General features: G+C 38.3%; 1 protein-coding gene across 1 annotated transcript; it reads right to left on the bottom strand.

The window, feature by feature from the left end:
* Nucleotides 1-3,387: 3,387 nt before the first annotated feature.
* On the bottom strand, nt 3,388-19,540 carry LOC143291299 (survival of motor neuron-related-splicing factor 30-like). The gene is made up of 7 exons (XM_076601148.1): nt 19,348-19,540; nt 18,015-18,080; nt 13,848-14,032; nt 10,898-10,985; nt 8,068-8,153; nt 7,330-7,456; nt 3,388-5,774 (listed from the first exon to the last, which is right to left on the bottom strand). The coding sequence occupies exons 1-7, from the start codon at nt 19,399-19,401 to the stop codon at nt 5,628-5,630; spliced, it is 753 nt and encodes a 250-aa protein (XP_076457263.1). The 5' UTR covers nt 19,402-19,540; the 3' UTR covers nt 3,388-5,627.
* Nucleotides 19,541-21,490: the final 1,950 nt, after the last annotated feature.

The following is a 21,490-nucleotide window of genomic DNA, read 5'->3' as shown; positions in this document are numbered from 1 at the left end:
TGTATACACTGTGTCTGTGTGTCCTGGTGTGTATAATTATGTCATCATATCTGTATACCACTGTGTGTGTGTGTCATGGTGTGTATAATTATGTCATATTATCTGTATACCACTGTGTGTGTCATGGGTGTATAATTATGTCATCATATCTGTATACCACTGTGTCTGTGTGTCATGGTGTGTATAATTATGTCATCATATCTGTATACCACTGTGTCTGTGTGTCCTGGTGTGTATAATTATGTCATCATATCTGTATACCACTGTGTCTGTGTGTCATGGTGTGTATAATTATGTCATCATATCTGTATACCACTGTGTGTGTCATGGTGTGTATAATTATGTAATCATATCTGTATACCACTGTGTCTGTGTGTCATGGTGTGTATAATTATGTCATCATATCTGTATACCACTGTGTGTCATGGTGTGTAAAATCATGTCATCATATCTGTATACCACTGTGTCGGCATATCATGGTGTGTATAATTATGTCACTGTCACCATCTGTATGTCACTTTGTCACCATGTCTATTTTGCCATAACTTTGTCACCATGTCTGTGTCTGTATGTCACCAAGTCTAAGTGTCACCATTAATTTATGTCATTGTGTCTGAGTGCCTGTATGTCACTGTGTCTTTGTGTCACCATGTCTATGTGTAACAATGCCGTCAGTCACCATGTCCATGTGTAATGATGTCTGTATTTTGTGTCGCCATGTCGTCTGTAAATAGCAGCAAAGAGAACTGGGTATAACTGGGTGCCATATTTCACACTGCTAAGAATATCAACAGCTGAATTGTGTACAGAGAGATCCCAAAAGGGCGGACTATTTTCCCCTCATTCCATCCATTTCTATGCTTGTCCATGTCAGTTGGCTGTGATATGCATGGTTTCTTTATCACTATAAATGATAAGCATTGTTTCTTTGTTACTGTAAATAACAGCATAGAGGTTTGTTTTCTGGTGGTTTAAAAAAAAAAAAAAAAAAAAAATTATTCCTATAAATGACATTGTTTCTTTATTTCTATGATGAACATTGTTTCTTTGTTCCAATAAAACTTGAGCATTGCTTCTTAACTCTAGATGATATGAATTCTCTTTGCTCCTTTAAATGATAAGCATTATTTCATCATTACTATAAATGATAAGCATTGTTTCTTTATTCCTATAAATGACAGGAATTGTTTGTTCCTTCAAATGATAAGCATTGTTTCTGTAAGTGGTAAGCATCCTTTCTTTATTCCTGTTAATGATAAACATTGTTTCATTGTTCCTATAAAATGATAAACACTGCTTCATTGTTCCAAGAAATAAGCATTGTGACTCAGTACCTATAAATGATAAACATTGCTTCATTGTTCCAAGAAATGAGCATTGTGACTCAGTACCTATAAATGATAAACGTCAATGACATAGTTATGGAATGCTGGGTATTGGTCTTGGTTATTGTCTTGTTTTGAGTTCTGTAATGGAATAAATGAATGAATATATATATATATAATGACTTACATCTGTTTTGTTGATGTTCACTGTATTCACATCTTTTTTTTTTCCTTTTAAAAATTTACTATTTTTTTTCTTTTCCATCTATTCTGAATTGTCATGTTGATTTTATACAAAATAAAACGGTGGTCGACCCAAGAAAGTCCGGGACAAAAAAAAAAGAAAGTTTTCTTTGCTCATTCATGGTTGTTTTAGTAGTAAGACTGGGGGTTGTGCCTCACCCTGATCTTGGCCCCCTGATTGCCCTCAGCCCCTTTTATACATACATACACCACTGGTTTGGTTTCCCAGGTCTGATGGGCGCCACAGCCGAATGGTTAAAGCGTTGGACTTTCGATCTGAGGGTCCCGGGTTCGAATCACGGTGACGGCGCCTGGTGGGTAAAGGATGGAGATTTTTACGATCTCCCAGGTCAACATGTGTGCAGACATGCCAGTGCCTGAACCCCCTTCGTGTGTATACGCAAGCATAAGATCAAATACGCACGTTAAAGATCCTGTAATCCATGTCAGGGTTCGGTGGATTATGGAAACAAGAACATACCCAGCATGCACACCCCCGAAAGCGGAGTATGGCTGCCTACATGGCAGGGTAAAAACGGTCATGCACATAAAAAGAACACTCGCGTATACGAGTGAATGTGGGAGTTGAAGCCCACGAACGTAGTAGGAGAAGAAGTTTTCCAGGTCTTGTCATCATCAGGTTTTCTTGTCTTCACCATCCAAGTGAGTGAGTGGAGTGATGGCCTAGAGGTAACGTGTCCGCCTAGGAAGCGAGAAAATCTGAGCGCGCTGGTTCGAATCACGGCTCGGCCGCTGATATTTTCTCCCCCTCCACTAGACCTTGAGTGGTGGTCTGGACGCTTGTCATTCGGATGAGACGATAAACCGAGGTCCCGTGTGCAGCATGCACTTGGCGCACGTAAAAGAATCCACGGCAACAAGAGGGTTGTTCCTGGCAAAATTCTATAGAAAAATCCACTTCGATAGGGAAAACAAATGAAACTGCACGCAGGAAAAAATAACCAAAAAATGGGTGGCGCTGTATTATAGCGACGCGCTCTCCATGGGGAGAGCAGCCTGAATTTCACACACAGAAATCTGCTGTGATAAAAAGAAATACAAATACAAAAGTCTTCGTTATACACTTGTGTTGTGCATCAGAGTACACCAGCACACTTGCATCAGAGTACACCAGCTGTTTTTTATCAGTTGTCTTAAGTGCACATAAATACATTAAAAGGTATGCTTCCACCATGTAAGCGCTGAATAGCATTATCAGTACTTAAATGGAATGTGAATTTCCTTTGAATCAACAGTTTTAGTTAACAAGATCATTTTCACTCGACCTACCATCCACTGCAATTTCTTCAGTAATGCATGCAAAGTGATTGTTGAACAAATCTGCTGTTAAATCACCATATCAGTGATAATTCACTGATGTCTTTTCTTTTAACACATTTATTATCTAACATGTTAATGGCTTTCCACATTGGATTTTTTTTTTTTTTTTTTTGTGAACACTAAAAGGTTGGAAAATAATTACATTTGAATACTCGTAAAAAAAAAGTTTCATGACACTTGTGATCTATGTTTCTTAACTTGCTCTTTGTTTCACTGATCTTCAAATAACCTTTTCAATACATTTCACTGTCATTTTCTGTTGTTATCCATGGTGATCTGGTTCTAGTCTCTTTTCTTTACAAAGGTCCAGAATGTTTGTTCAAGTATTGATGACCAGAGTTAGTATTAACCATATCCATTGAATAACTGATCCACATGATGAGCAAGTCTTGCTAACAGAACCTGCAGCCTTGTACATACTGCTTGGAGTAGGCGACATGTACAGACACTCAAAAAATCAAAGAGAGGGATCCCACTATCTCCTGAACATGTTTATTGTACAGACACTTTGTCACATTTTTATTTTCACATGCCATGGAACACGAAACTAATATCAAACTAAGGGAGTGATTGCTGGTGCAGTCACACTAACCTTAAAAGTAAAACAGTAACATTAAAAAATCATTAAAAAAAAACAAAAAACATCACCACCAATACTAGAAAAAATGTGGGGAAGAAGCACAGAAAATAGTCCTGCCTTATTATGAAGATGTGCATTCTCCAGGCCGCAGGAAAATGGTGTCGTTTATCCAAAGCAAACTTTGTACACCAAGATACCGTAAAAACAAAACTGAATTTGACCTAAAGCCCTGACGACAATGTTTCTGTTTGTCCCAAGGAATTCCCATAATAATCTGAACACATGGAGCACATTCAATCTTCATCATTGTGAAAATAAAACCCACATGAGCTTTTTATCAAAACAGGTCCCTGTAAGTGCTTATTACAGCTTTCATGAAATGTACTTCAGGCTGTTACACACACACACACATGCACACACACACAATGTATTCGCACACACACACACACAAACTCCAATACATGACAACATGAGATTGCATGACAACGTGAGAATCAGACACTCATAAAACCCCAAGCTCTAAAAGCTGGCCTGCATCCATTTTCTACAAACATGTTCCCCCGTTTCAAGCTGAGTAGGTGCAGTGTAAATAGTTCACTGGCACTCCAGGACAATTAGACAGTGCAAGAATATGTGTGCTGTGTCCAATGTGGTACAAATTATACTTGGGGAAGAATGCGCCCACAGCATCTTGATAAATGGGCAATCTCTCTGCTGCCAAATTAAAAGACAAAAACCAAAAAACATCTGGACATCTGCCTAAAAAATACCACTAAAAACACATGACAGTTTGTTCTCCTCCTCTCTGCCTGAAGTAATTCTTTTCATATGTGTAACAAAGCACTAAAATGTCAGTGGTCATTGAAGCTGATGAAGTACAACGGAGTTTTCTCCCTCTATCGACATGAATAAGTCTATCTTTTACTGCGTATAGCCAAACCAACCACACAGAGCCAAATCCTGACTGAAAAACTGTAAATATCGGTCCTATAGGACCTGAAAAAATAAAAAGACAAAAAAGAAAACATGTAAAAGATAACTAGGCATGAGCACAGTCACATTCATGCACATAAACCTTGGACATGCCCGGATATTGACCACTGTGTCAAATTTTCATCAGAGAATTGCAAAAACTAACCTATAAATAACCTATAAACATGATTTTACCTAGTAAACAAAACAGTGCATGGAAACGGGCACACAAAACCATAAACTGCTAATGTGCACCTAACGCGTCCAAGGCACAAAAAAAAAAAGAAAAAAAAAAGAGTACAACACACAGTAAGAGTGGCTAATTATCAAGTCCAGAGAAACAGAAAATATTCAAGGCTTCTGAGGATTAAAAAAAAAAAGAAAGAAAAAAAAAGAAAGAAAAAGTTGAAAGGACTACCAAGGAATCAATGGACAGAAAAGAGGAAAGCCAAAAACAGAGAGAGGGTGAAAAAAAATGAAATCCAAGTTTGGGAACAAAATTTCCAGTGGGTGGGGATATTGCTAACCAGTTGGCAGATCCTTCCAACAGATGTCTGTGTCAGTCTGAAGTCTGCACATTAAGCCCATGCACTGTATCCACATTTGCACTTGACACTGTGAAATGGGACACATCTTTCTCCTACATGACGCTAGCCTAAGATGACAAATGGCTATAAAGCAAAGAAAACACTTCCTTCCCTTAATCCAAATAAAGCCTAGAAAACTGCAAAGAGAATCCTATCAAACCATGACACAAGGGCTATATCTTCTGAAGGGATCAAATGAAATTTAAAAATTTTATTTAAAAATCAAAAGTGTCTACGTTCCAACATTTTGTGTGGCACTGGCTCATTCAAGCCATTTCAACGATTCAAATATCTTCTTTAATGGAGAACAACAAACAACAACAAAACAGAACCAAACCCAACAACAAAGAAAAGGAAAGAACTGTTTCCAGATGTTCCTTTCAATTTCCAAGTCAAAACAGGACAACATCATCATAAAATGAGGATTTACACTGTCCTGTATACACCCACACAGTTATGCTACCAACCCACTCATAAACAGATCAGTCAGAACAAAACAAAAGCAGCCTTTTGCATACACCCCCCAACATACACACACACACGCGCTCCAAAGAGTCTAAAACAAAAGTCTCCCTATGATTATTTCTTCCACTTTTCTTGCATCTGATAAGCTGTCATGGGCTTGCCGCTGACACCACAGGTTCCCACACCAACACGGCCGTTGACCCCATCTGGTGTCGCAAAGATGCTCTTCTTCACTTTTCCTTTGTTCGTCTTGGCAAAGGTCTGGGAAGGAAACAAGTATGTGGTTATATAAACGCTCACCAAAGTCCACCACTGTTCAGATATTAGCCAAAGGATTCAAATAAAAACAACTTGATTATAAACGTGATCATACATAACACACAACATTATACATTACAAAAGGTATACAACACAAACAAAAAATCACAAATGGGCACCTTACTCGTCATAGCTGCAAAAAAGAACATAGCACACCTAATTAACAAGTCCAGATAAAAGACCAAAACATATTCATGACTCTCTAGAAAGAAATAGAGCTGAATGGATCATGTGAATGCGAATGCTTTATTCATTATAGGCCATACCCCCTCATGAAGGGGCATACTAAAGTATCAGTATCAGTATCAGTAGCTCAAGGAGGCGTCACTGTGTTTGGACAAATCCATATATGCTACACCACATCTGCCAAGCAGATACCTGACCAGCAGCGCAACCCAACACAGTCAGGCCTTGAGAAAAAAATGAATAAAAATGAAATGAATATCTAATATCTATATATATGTATGTATATATATATATATATATATATATACACACACACACACACACACACAAGCACATCACAGCCATACCAAAATGTTATACATACATATCAACGGTCACATCAAACGAAATCGATGTTTAAATCACATCATCAAGACAATGCAATATCTCTAAATTTAAATGCATTGTACAAGAAAAAAGACAAATTCCGAGCATCACTCTCTCCTATGGACGATACCAACAAGGCACATGGATCCTGGCAGATGCTGAAAGCAGAATGGAGCAGCAAGGCAGAGGGAGCAAGGGATGACAGAAAGACCAGGGAGACGCCAGAAACAGAGAGAGATACTGATAGAAAAGAGGATATTTCTGGCACAGAATCACTACTGAAAATGAAAAGAGCACTGGGGTGTTACCAGTAACATATGTATCAATCCAATCATACTGTCATTTTCTGCTGCATTTTGTTTGTTTTCTTTTAGGATGTCATTTTGTGGAGGTGGAAATAACATTCATTTTTTTCACAAAAATTACCATCTTCATTTTGAAATGAAACAGTTATCTGCAATCAAAATAAACGGGAAAAACAAACAAACAAACAAAAAAACACAAAGATTCAGAATCCTCATTCATTTTCCTTCACAAAATCATCGACATTCTTTCTGTATCTCTCACAGTTATTGTGCAATATCTTTTTTTTTAGTTTGTTTTCAAATTATCAGATGGCAAACTTCATGTTTATAAATCTCAAATAAATAGAATAAAATGTAATATCAACCTGTTCTTGAGGGACTTAAGATACAAATAATATAAAATGGAAAAATATTAACATAAAGATGAAGCAAACAAGAAATGTTCATTCAGACATTGATGCTTAAGTAGATTTACATGATACCCTGGTCTCTCACAACACACATACAAACACAAGCATAAGAACAGACAGGAATGAAACAACACACACACACACACACATAGACACACACATACTAAAACCCCTTTCTTTTTTCAACGCCCATTAACCTCAATACTGGCCGCTAATACAGCTTCGACTCACCTTGGCATTGAAGTCCAGCCACTTGTTCTTCTCAGTCTCCCTCTCCTCTTCCATCTGTTTGAGACGCTGTGCTTTCTTCTGAGACTTCCGGCGTTTGTATTCCCGCTGCTCAGCAAGCAGGTCTTTCCTGTCACAAAGTAGTAAACCACAACGCTCAGACTCAGCCATGCTTAGTGCTGGCCTAGTGGTATCGCATCCACCTAAAAAGTGAGAAAATCTGAGGGCACTAGTCTGTAAAGGACTCCACAGAACGCAAAATGGATTCATGCCACTGCACTTTCTTACACTTAAGCAGAATTGTTGTCTATGTTTCATTCACCAGTTATATATAATGATGAACGTTCAAACATTATATGCTGACATGTGAATCTTTGAGGAGGAAATACTGTTTCCTCCACTGGATTTGTATCAGAAAGCATTTCAGGGAAAAGCATCCAGCTTCAATCTGTACATGAAACGCAATTCTGCAATTATGTATGCACAACTTTTTTTTCCAGGTGATACATTTAAAAAGTACAGTGTAGTTTAGTACAATGTTGTGTAAAACAGTAATGTGAATGGTAGAGTGTGTGACAGTGTATATGAGTACAGAGTGTGTGAGACAGTACAAGTGAGTGCAGTGTGTGTGTGTGTGTGTGTGTGTGTGTGCATGTGTGCGCGCACGCACGCACACACGCATGCGCATGCATGTTACAGCGTGTGCGTGCATGCCCAAGTGTGTGTGAGCCCCATACTCACTTGGATTTGATCTTTTTAGCGTCCGGTCCAGCAGCTGCCTCTGCACCCCGCTTCCTGTCCTCATCCACCGGTTTCAGCAGTGACACCTGCACCGCCACCACACCCAAACACCGTTAGCTGTGTTTACACCCACACTGGGTGCCTCTGCACCCCGCTTCCTGTCCTCATCCACTGGTTTCAGCAGTGACACCTGCACCGCCACCACACCCAAACACTGTTAGCTGTGTTTACACCCACACTGCATCCACTGACACAGACGCCCACCTCAAATGAAACAGTTTGTCAGGGCAGTGTTCCACTGAAGGAATCACAGAATTTTCAAGTATACATGTATATATACAAACTTATTGCTCCTCCCCCCTCTCTTTTTCTCTCCGTTTCTTGTTCTTTGTTGTTGTTTCTTTCAATCTTTGTCTTGTGTGTGTGTGTGTGTGTGTGCATGTGCGTGTGTGTGTGTGTGTGTGTGTGTGTGTGCACGCATGAATGCGTGTGTATGCCTGTGTTTCACGGACTTAGGTAATCTATTTTCTGGGTAATTTTCTTTCAAATTTCATACTAACAATTGAATTACTGCAATTAGACGATGCGCATACATAAATTGCGTAAGATGATCAAAATATTTGCATCCTCACTGTCAAAGTATAAATTTGTGCAGGAATGCTGAAATGTGCTTATTTGAGCAAAACAGCCTTAGCCACATCGGATGCACATTTCACTTGTCACCAAACAAAAACTCAATGGTATTTGTATCTGTCAAAATGTTTAACCTATTCCCATCTTGAAAATGACTTTACCGCTTAGATACTTCATAACAAATTAATGTAGCCAGGCCTAACATATGCAAAACTATTCCACATCTAGCACTGTCCACAGTGACAAGACGTTTCGAGCAAGATGGTTGGAACTGTCAATGTGTTTATTCTGATTAATTCAGTACCGTCATCAAAAATATTCATATATGCAACAAATATGCTGATGGCGTAGTTAAGTCATTCTGTGTGTTGTGTCCAGAATTACTACTACTTTTCCTTTAACTACAGGCAAATAGAAAGGCTGTCATGCTGTCTTTGAACCCAAAGGCAAAAAACATTCCAACAAACCAAGAACAAAATAGAATTCAGCAGATCCAGAGGCTACATGAAATAAACCATTCACCATCCTGAAATATAGTTTAATCCAGAAGACTTGCAACCTATCATTGGTATAACTCAGCAGAGCGGAAAGATATATATATATATATATATATATATATTTTTTTTTTTTTGCACTGTCGGTGTTAAATCCAAATTTGGTACTGACAAAGTACTTTCAGAAAAAATGAATTTGTTAAGTTTAACACACAAATATGCACACACACACACATCACAACAAAGACATGGAAGTTTCACAATCCAAACTGTTGACATGCAAAATTTATCGACACACACCACGGCTGTTGTATAGTTAGTTCAGACGCTGTCTCTGCTAAAAATGGTTAACCCACCTCAGTCACCTTCCCTCTCCTGTTCACCACCTCCCAGCCTCTCCCTGTAGTTGGCCGACAAACCACACACACACACACACATACATACACAGACCCACACACACACGCACACACACACACACACACACACACACTGCCCAGCCTCTTGCAAGTTTGGTGTGAACTGTGTCAGCACTGAATGTGCGTCAGGCCATGACCAGTTTGCAACAAAGGGTTGCTGTTAGTTTGCAGCAAAGGGTTACTGAAAAACAGAATACTCAAGCAGCAGCAATTTTTTTTTTTTTAAAGCCCTACTTTAAACGACTGTCACTTGTAAATTATGTAATGTCCACACATTCAATATCATTCAAACTGTGCAAAGGAAATTCTAATGAGACACACGAAACATCACTTTGTAAAACTGAAAGTGAAGAAAGATCAAAATAATAAATGCAATACACCTACACATTTAACACGGTCAAAAAGAATAACAAAATGGGGGAAAAATCATCTGCTGGAATAGAGAGGTGAGGGGTACGCTTTACTGGTGCCAGAGGAAAGGGAAGGGGAGAGGGTGGAGATGCGGAGGGTAGATGGTGGGTACTGGATGATTTTAGCACCTTGACCCTCTCTGTGGCATTGGGTACACTGAAGTGAGCTGTGAGATTTGTTTAGACAAGCCAACAGCCATATCACACACACACACACCAAAATGCTGACATGGAACACACATACACTCTAAGTGACAAACAAATGCACATACAAACATACACACTCTTAATGACAAACACATGCACATGAGACGAACACACACACTCGCCAAACTGAAAGACACACACCTGTGAGACATCTGTGTTGCCATATTCGTTAAAGGAACACACATACACACTCTAAGTGACAAACAAATGCACATACAAACATACACACATACACTCTCTTAGTGACAAACACATGCACATAAGACAAACACACACACACACACTGTGAAATTTAATCAGACTGAAAGACACACACCTGTGAGACATCTGTGTTGCCATATTCGTTAAAGGAACACACATACACACTCTAAGTGACAAACAAATGCACATACAAACATACACTCTCTTAGTGACAAACACATGCACATAAGACAAACACACACACACACACACACACACACACTGTGAAATTTAATCAGACTGAAAGACACACACCTGTGAGACATCTGTGTTGCCATATTCGTTAAAGGAACACACATACACACTCTAAGTGACAAACAAATGCACATACAAACATACACACATACACTCTCTTAGTGACAAACACATGCACATAAGACAAACACACACACACACACTGTGAAATTTAATCAGACTGAAAGACACACACCTGTGAGACATCTGTGTTGCCATATTCGTTAAAGGTGATGGTGCAGGCCCCATCATCCAGAATCTCTTCAATGGTGGCTTCATAATACCTGGAAGGAGAACAGCATCATCGATTCAAGGCAGCCTAATCAAGATCATGGTGATAAAAAAACAACAACAAAAAACCATCAACATTCCCATACAATCACTGGGCTCTCTCTACAAGTCTGAGTGCTTCCCATAAAACAATATATATTATAGTGTGCAGGGGGACAAATAACAACCCCCCCCCCAAAAAAAACAAACAAAAAACCCACAACTATAATAACAACAACAATAATATGATAATAATGAGCATTTCATATACGCGGTGTTTGCCCTGTGGCTCCAACAATTCGTATATTTTAATCTTCTTGAGTATAGAGCACCATGTAGCACCCTGGAAAAACTCATTGCGTCATGATACTGGGCACCCACTGGCACCCCGTAAATCTCATGGTTTGAGGGCTGCCAAGTTTATCACAGTACGCACATATCAAAAGAACATGATTTTTTTTCTCTCTATCGTTTCTACTTCCAGCTGGATAGAAACAACAAAAAATGTTAGTCAATCAGTGCAGTACTTAATAACTCATTAATAATAATAATAATGGATACTTAAAAAGCACACTATCCAGAAATCTGCTCTAGGTGCTTTACAAAAACGCTTTTGTTAACTCATAAAAAAAAAACAACAAAAAAACTTTCAAGTTTGGATAATAAGTGCCATTCAAAAAATGGCTGGCTCTGATTTCCGTCTGTTCTATTATGGGAGAGGGAGATGAAAAAGAAAAGGGCTGTAGGGAATACACTGTAGAGGAACTGCTGAAAAAGATGTCAAGATGTCAATGAGACTGACAGTGACCTGGCTACAGTCCTGACAGAGATGAAGGTTGACCGTCAAATGAAAATTTGTCATCAGACAATTCAAAAGATGATGATTTCCAGCATCAACCCGAGGGGGGCATGGTCAGCTGTTTTGACCAACATCTGAATTTACAAATTTTTGTGAAGTAGGACCAAAACACAAAACCTTCCACTAGTTCCAGTTGATGAAAAAACACCAGAACAACCAGGTGATTTTATTTTCCTTTTTTTTTTTCATTATTAGATACAAATTTTAAACTGTCCCAGTGTCTGTTTTATTCTTTAACGAACCCCAATCCCCTCCCCCACTACCCTTGTTTTTGTTTGTTTGTTTTTTGGTACTACATATAATCTGCTCAACATCAGGCAGCACTTTCAAATATTTGATTCAGACAATGGTGCATCAGAACAGGACACTGTCGTTCACATCGTGTTCTTTTCTGTGAACGTGACTGAGAAAAGCAAGCATACAAAAATGAGACAAGCAAAACAAAAACAGTACACAAAAATTCATGACTTTTTTCTTTTTGACAAAAAATGGTCAACAGGGGCTTCTTCAAACTTATCATATATGTATATAGCAAGATGAGTATTCATACTATTTATAGTATTCATAGTATAGTATTTATAGTATTCATAGTATTTATCACAGAACATGATTTAATTAAATGTTTTCCTTTTCTCTGATTTAAATCAAAAATAAATTTTCTCTAATTTAAATCAAAATCGAAAGAGCGTGTTAAATCATGGAGTTATCTCCCTTGGTATAGGTTTTTTTAAATAAGTCATCAAGTGTACACAGGTGCATGTAGGAGACTAATGCAATAAATGTGGCATGAATCAGGCATAGGAAAAGAATAGGAAAAGAATAAACAACAGTCTTCTGAAACACCGTAACATCACTCACAATACACACACCTCTGACAAACACAACCACACACGCACAAAGTTGGTCTGGGGGAGAAAAATCTGTTATTAATTACAAAACTGTTTAAACAAATCCTACATCTATATCTGTATCTTCAGATTAGATTAGAATGAACATTTAACTTTTAAGAGATGTAAACGTAACAAATTTTGTGGAAGAGATTTACAAAACCAGGGACTGGAGTGTGCAAAAAGTTGGTAGCGGATCTTCACATTACAAAGAAAAAAAAAAGATCAACAACAAAAAAAAACAACAACAAAATAATACATACACACAACAATGCATATCAACCAAGATTACAAAGACGCATCTTCACACATTAAAAAAAAAAAAAATCTCTCTAGTAAGGAGCGCCCGGTACAAACTCGAAGTGCCCTGACACCGGGCGCAGGTTGGCACCCACTTGGACCCACTGTCACAACAACTATGGGGGCTGCCATGTTTACCATGGGGACTCAAATATCACAAGAACACGATCCCCCCCCCCCCCCCCCCCCCCCATCAAAGTATCATTTCTGGAACAATTTAAGTTTTGAGGTGAAGTGGCGTTCTAAAAATGACTGGGCTCAATATCTGACATCCTACTGTGGGAGACAGTGCTGAAGAAAAATCAGATTTTGAGGAATACACTGCATAAGACTTTGTGAATGTGCAGCCGAATGAGTGACTTGGTTACTGACTGGGACAAAGTTGTTTGACTGCTGAATTAAGATACATCGCCAGAAAATTTGGAAGATCATTTCTAGCAGCTACTTAATTGAGCATGTTCAGTTGTTTTTAACATCGGAATTGTCAATCTTTTGTGAAAAACTAGGGACAAAACAACATTTTTTTCTGAAATGACGTTTTGTACCTGGAGATGTGCAAATTTCAGGCAATCGATAACATCAGAACTGTCAATCTTTTGTGAAAAACTAGAGGCAAAACAACATTTTTCTGAAATGACGTTTTGTACTTGGAGATGTGCAAATTTCAGGCAATCGACAAGAAAATGATATTTGTTTCGAATCATCCAGTTGCAGTTACAAAGAAAAGCATGTGCAATTCACGTGGATACCGAAATCATATTCATTTTGTCTACCAGTCAGACACACACACACACACTCGTGTACACACACACACACTTCTTAGTACTCACATTCCATCCTCGGAATACATGGCCATACACTGGTCGCCCACCTTCCAGGAGTACTGTGGCTCCTGGCTGGGCGTTTCCTCAGCCACCGAGTCATCTGCCCCCCCACTCACCCCTTCCACCCCAGAACCACCGGCAGCTCCTGTGGTCTTTCCAGAGATGAGTTCTTGCGTCAGGTCAATGACTTCCTGTCACGACAACACAGAGAAGGAAAGATGTCTGACGTTAGAGCCTGAAACTGACTGGTTGAAGGACAAGCGACTAATCCTAGTTTACTGAAAGTTCTGTGATTTACAAAGTAAATGAACTAGCTGGTAATGTACCATAAACACAGTGCATTTATATTAACAAATGTATTCTTTAAAATGCACTCATGTATATCTAAAGCAAACACCATCATCAAGAAGCTTAACTTCACTGCACAATCAAAATCATTCCTCCAAATGGATTACACAATACACACAATTCTAATATCAAATTATGGTCTTTCCTTATAAGTCAACCATAATACTGACATTTGAAATGTCAACAGTCACTAAGAGTGTTTTCAAATTATTCACATCCAGATAGCACTCTTAGTCTCTTGATGACAGTCTGTGTGTGTGTGTGTGTGTGTGTGTGTGTGTGTGTGTGTACAGACCTGCCAACCTATGTACAGACTTTGGAGAAATATTTTCAGCAGCTAAGAGGAACATTTGTAAACTGAGAGGAATGTTTTCAGTATCAGACACACATACACACACACACAAAAAGAAAAAAAAAAAGAAAAGAAAAAAAAAGAAAAGAAAAAAAGAACAAATATTAAAAAGAAGAAGAAAAAAAAGCACATTTCAGATTTCTTTTCCAATTTCTATATTTTTTTCTCTATTTCTTCCTTCAATTGTCCATTTTAAAATATCCTTGCAGCAGGCAGTGACGTACTTGTCTGTCTTTATATTTTACTACTTTTTTTTTTTTTTTTTATTTTTTACTTTTTTTTTCATACAGATTCACTTCTGAGAAGCTGACGTTGCTTTCTTGCATTTCTGCAGCAAACTGTTTCACAGCTCACTGTTTCTCTTGGCACCTGAGGATCACCAAAGTCTCTATAACAATGACAATCAACCCAGTTCTCCTGTTGTCTCTCTTGGCACCTGAGGATCACCAAAGCCTCTATAACAATGACAATCAACCCAGTTCTTCCTCGCAAGGCTTAGATTTGTTCACAAGCAGTGTTACCATAGGGCAACCCGTGTCTGACACACGTTTCAACATGATGATTGTGAAGGTGAAGTTTGCTGACCTTTTATTCAATGCTCCAATGTTTTAACTCTCTCCATACGAACGGCAAAAGAGACGACGTTAACAGTGTTTCACCCCAATTACCATCATCAAAATATTGCAAGCAGAAGGCTCTTATACTGAAGAGGTGAATGTTGACAAAGAATACCACAATTCTGACGACGGAAGCTAAAGGTTGGGTCATTCAGACACCCACTGAACATCCGAGGGGTCTGTGTAGAGGAGAAGAGGAGACTGGCCGTACTGAGTGAGTTAACTTCTCTTTTGTGAGAGTGTTTTGTTGTGGGTGTTTTGGTGGGGAGGGGCAGAGGGGGAAGGTGATGGCTGTGGTCGGAGTTGGTGGAACTGGAAGGTAGGCAAGTGGAATCGAAGATGAGAATCAAGTGCAACCAAGCAGGGTAAATTCCACAGAAAAAGGAAGGGTTGGCAGGCCTGTGTGTGCGCCGATCTTTCGTGTGTGTGCATGTGCGTGTGTGTGTGTGTGTGTGTGTGTGTCTGCGTGTGTCAGGTAAATGTACAGAAGAAATGAATATAGCTATTCAAATTCAGCCTGCATACAATCAAACTGCACTTGTTCATCCACAAACCAGTCTCACACAGACTCAGCAATAATCAAACACACACACACACACACACATTTCAAAACAGCAAATACAAGTCAAAACAAACTGAATGTATATATCACTGATCTGAATTAACTTATAATGCTAATGAAAACTGAACGTGTCAATTTCAAATGCAACTTAAGAGTAAACAAATGTCACTAAGGTGCCAGATCGTCCTCCAGGAGATGTACTTACACGTCGTACTCAGCAGCAAATGCACAAGGGTGGAGTGTGCGAACTGCCGTCACTAGGATCTACAACAATAAGAGTCTCAAACGCATTAGGTTGGATGGTTTACGTGGTGAGAGAAACCCCTTCTGTTTTCCTTCTTGCTTATCGACACATCTCTACACAAGCGTCTTTCACCCTCGACTCAACTCATTAATTAAAACAATCTTTTAAAATAAAATAATGATTCTTCTTCTATAAAATAACATTAAAAATATTTCAACACCTCTCTCCCACCCTGCCCCTTTCTCAAAGCCCTGGCTGTTCCCAAGAACCAAAATCAGATAATTGATACTAATTAGTAATTAATAGAATTAATCCCCAGCATAAATTGACAAATCCTCTCTCTCTCTCTCTTGTGTCTCTTCCAGTTTATTAAAATTTCAAAACTGCCAATAAAATAACTTCACTATTTCACTTTTCCTTTTTCCCTGACCCCCTAATTTTTTTCACTTTCTTTTCTTCTTTTTGAACTACAATGCACTTGTTATGGTCGTCAACTCTTTCAGACAGCCAAGCTGTCATCGTCGTTCATTCACCAAAACCAAGTGAAGCACTTTTCTTGAGACCTTTTTTTTTTCTTTTTTCCGCAGTGCCTCAGTCCTCACTCTGTCCACCTCAGGTGACACGCTGGCTCAGCAGCAGATGCTGCCAGAGAAACCAGAAAGCCCTGTGGCTGGCGCTGCTTCCAGCTTACATGCCTCCAGAAACAAAGCACTACACTCAATCATGCCACTCCCCACTTGTGCTAAACTGGAACTGTTCAAGCAGCGAATCAGCCATATACATGCATATATATATTTTAGGGGGGGCACTGATGTGTCACCACCTGCCTGGTTCAGTGACTGGATAGCCTGCACACTACACATGATAACTATGCTGTTCTCTACTGTACAGTTGGCAAGGGAACAGCTCTGCCATGCTCCATGGTCAGTCACCAACTCCACTCTGTTTCATCGAGTCTTCCATACTATTTTGCACCTTATACATTTTTATTAAACTACAAACATTTTAAAATGAAATCAAACTACACAAAAACAATAAATGAATAAATGGAAGGATAAATTAGTGAAATGAATAACCTAATAACCTTCCCGAGACTCCTAAAATGCATTTATAATAAAGTGAAAAAATAAAATAATTTTCTTTTTTTTTGGTGTATCACAACTTTTGACAGACCAAACAATTGTTGTTAAGTAGTTCTGATAATCTATTTAATTGCAGGAGTCAGGTGTGCAATTCAAAACACATTTGTTCGCCAGTGTTAACAGTATCAGGCCTCTAACAAAATCATTCCCATTACAAAAAAACAAACAAAAAAACCCTGGGCTGTAAAGTTGAGAAAAAATTAGAATGCCCTGAAATTGACAACTAATTAAGATTTATCTTCTACGTCAGACGTTCTTAATTTTCTTCCCCCACCCAACCTCTATCAGAGTCTTTACGATGACACAGTAACAGATCTCTATAATATAGAATTAGCAATCACCAGACTTACCAGGCCAAAAAAAACCCCAAAACACCACCACCTAAATGGCTGTAAAAAACAACAAAACAAACAAACAAAAAAAACAAACGCCCCCCCCCCCCCCCCCCCCCCCCCCCCCCCCCCCCCAAAAAAAAAAAAAAAAATCTTCAGATTTGTTCTCAGCCAGAAATCAAATATCTAAAAACTCCTGAGATTAACTGAGCATACAACTTGTTCAACACACCGACCATTATATATCTGACATAGTGAAAAAACAAATTACAAATCTGTGTTTCAATACATATATTCCAGATCAACAGATTTTTGTAATAGTACTAATACCCAAGAGCCATAACAACCTCGGAAATCTGTTAATCTACTACTTGCACTGACTTCTTGTTGCTCATAGTCCAGCCAGCCGCACAGGACTGATTTGTACGGACTACTATCCTGGCATTTGACACTCACTCATCAAGTCAATCTGCCACTATCCTGGCATTCACTCTGTGAATCAATCTAAATGTACATTGTTCATCTGTCAAAAGATACCAATATAATTATAATATATATACTAAATAATACACACACCTGCAAGTCTCCCTTCAGTTTTTGCAAGTCTTCATTGTCTGGGTCCGTAGTCAGCGAGGCCTCCACCTGGACACAGAGAAGTAATTGTATACATATTACTAAAAATACAGTGATACTTTAATCATACAAACTCAACATGAAATTTCCAGCCATCCAGTCACTTCTAAAAGTTCTATACATCAAAATGAAGATAAAGTGAGCAAAAATGTAAACACCACCACCACCAAAGGGTTGTTCCTGGAAAAATTCTGTGGAAAAATCCACTTCGATAGGAAAAACAAAGAAAACTGCACGCAGGAAAAAATACCAAAAAATGGGTGGTGCTGTAGTGTAGCGACATGCTCTCCCTGGGGAGAGCAGCCCGAATTTCATACAGATAAATCTGTTGTGATAAAAAGAAATACAAATACAAATACCACCACCCTACCCCATTGGTACAATAAAGAGCAAGCACACACACACACACACAGACAACCGAACACCGGGTTAAAACATAGACTGACTTTGTTTACACAAGTCAAAAAACCCCATGAAATATGGATATCATGGTCTCTTGTGTCAAACGCTACCAACAGCAACAGGTCATTAACAGCACACAAAACTGACAAGACAGTTAAGCAGAATGCTTTTTGTTGTTGTTGTTGTTGTTTTTTGTTTGTAAAAGGTCCATATGTGGTCACTTTCATGTGACAGGACATTTCAAGTTTTGTATATTTCAAGTAAATTACAAAGTCTCTTCTGACAAGTATGATGGACATCAGTGTTAGCACACATGTTCATCTCCATATACTGATATAGCAGTCGCAGTATAACCAAAATTGGTTCGGCGACATACACATCCAGATCCAGATACCATGTGACCAATCAGAATGGTTGAAAACATTACTTTTATGCAGTGTGTGTGTTAATATACATACCATATGGGTAAATATTGCATGTGTGTCACATACAACACACAAATACAGTGATGCACAGTGACATATACACGTATGTGTACAATATTCAATATTCTAATGCATTTTTCAACAAAGTACGGAAAAAATAGTAAACTTTTTTTTTAACTCAAAAAAAAAAAAAAAGGAGAAAAAGATACAAAATCAAAAAATGCTAAGAACCTGGACTACTCATCAATTTATTATGTATAAATAATGCAATGGACATAAAGGATTTTATCATGTATAAATAATGCAATGGACATAAAGGATTACACGAGTCAGTTTTCAAGCTGACAAAAGTTGTTCTGTTAATCTGGCCTGAAAACTGACAACCCTTTGTGCCCACTGCAACAACAAAACCAAGATTGAAAAGTGTGGGGAGATGAGGCGATACGAACCTGTTGAAGCTGGAGTTTGTATGTTTTCAAGTTCTCTTGTAATTCGTCCCCCATTATGTTACTCTCTTAATGAAACGAAACAATAACTAAACTGCAAAACTCCTTTGTAGTAAGTCAAATCTGAAAACTACACGAGCTTATTTCCACGAGCTTCGCAGTTCTCGCAATTTCTCCTTGAACGGAAATATTCAGCAAATTCACACATGCGCAGAAAAGACTAAGGTTGGTCATCACGTGACAATGTCATGTGACGTTTCTACAGAGCGCTCACATGATCCACAAAGACAAAAGCCTGAATGGCGCCAAATAGTTTTGAATAAGTTTCGTCGTTCACTTGTGAAAAAGCGGAAAAACAAAAACAAAAACAACAACAACAACAAAAAACAAAAACAAAAACAAAACAAAACAAAACAAACAAACAAACAAAAAACCCAACAAAACAAGCAAAAAACAAACAAACAAAAAAACCATAAAAAAACACAAAACAAAAACAAACAAACAAACAAAAAAACACTGACAAACAAACAAACAAACAAACAAACAAAACAACAACAACAACAACAAGAGAGGCAAGGCCTTCAAGACTCACTTGTGATACATTTTTTTTTTTTTTTAATCCAAGCTTTTTATGTATTGAGTATAATTTCAAATGTAATGTTTAAGATGAGAAAGATCAGTTTAAAGCAAATTACGTCCCCTAGCATTAATTACAGAGTAATTTCCCTTATTTACGAGCTGCACCAAAACGTTTGCAAAATAAATAAAACTTCCATGCTTAGCAAAAAAAGTTCCTGTTTGAACAAAAAAAATGATAATAATGACTGCTCTTGTTGTTGGGTCAGAATATCAGATCAAAGTGCCAAGTTTAGAGAATACAAAAAAATATAAATATAACAGTAAATGCAGTTTGCATATAATTAGGCTTCATTTATTTATTTATTTTTTTTTGGTGCCCATCCCAGAGGTGCAATATTGTATTAAACAAGATGACTGGAAAGAACTGAATTTTTCCTATTTTTATGCCTGATTTGGTGTCAACTGACAAAGTATTTGCAGAGAAAATGTCAATGTTAAAGTTTAGCACGGACACACACAGACACAGACACACACACACACACACACACACACACAGACAACCGAACACCGGGTTAAAACATAGACTCACTTTGTTTACACAAGTGAGTCAAAAAACAACAACAACAACAACAAACCCCCCAAAACAACAACAACAACAACAAACAAACAAAAACCCCACTAACAAACAAACAAAACAACAACAACGCCAACAAAAACTGTTGTCGCCACGCAGAATACGGCTTAATCAAAACAAGCCTTTCAAAGAGATCGCTGAGGAGGATAATGAGCATTCACAAGCAGGACAAATCAACGTCATGAACAAAGAAGTCAGTGCTGCATCGATCAGTCTCAGTAACTCAAGGAGGCGTCACTGCGTTCGGTCAAATCCATATACGCTACACCACATCTGCCAAACAGATGCCTGACCAGCAGCGTAACCCAACACGCTTAGTCAGGGCTTGAGAAAAAAAAAAGAACCCAAAAAACAAATAAAATAAATAAAGTAAAAAAAAAAAATTATAATAATAATAAAAATAAATAAATGAAATAAAATAAAATTAAAAAAACAAACAAACAAACAAACAAAAAAGCTAAATACATAAAAATACTACTGCTACTAATAATAATATTTAAAAGGCGCAAAATCTAGATTAAGTCAACTCTATAGGCAGGCACACACACACACACACACACACACACACACACACCGGCAAAGAAGATGATAAATAAGCAAATAAATGTAAAACATGCAGACATACGTTCACACATACACATACACACGGCAGGGGGTGGGGGCGGCAGGGGGTGGGGGCGTGGGGGACTGATGTGGGGGGTAATAATAATAATAATAATAATGGTATTTATATAGCGCTGGATCTTGTGCAGAGACAAATCAAAGCGCTTTCGCACCAGTCATTCACACGCATGCATAACTCTAATACTGCAGAAACTAAAGACAAGGAAGGGCAGGCAAGGGAGGCTATTTTGGGAAGAGGTGGGTTTTAAGGCCAGACTTGAAAGAGCTGAGTGTGGAGACCTGACGAAGCGAAAAAGGAAGTTCATTCCA

This window comes from Babylonia areolata, chromosome 16 (assembly GCF_041734735.1).
Source record: "Babylonia areolata isolate BAREFJ2019XMU chromosome 16, ASM4173473v1, whole genome shotgun sequence".
Taxonomy (NCBI): Eukaryota; Metazoa; Mollusca; class Gastropoda; order Neogastropoda; family Buccinidae; genus Babylonia; species Babylonia areolata.
The sequence above is the reverse complement of the archived record's forward strand: the minus strand, read 5'-3'. Positions and strand labels throughout refer to the sequence as shown.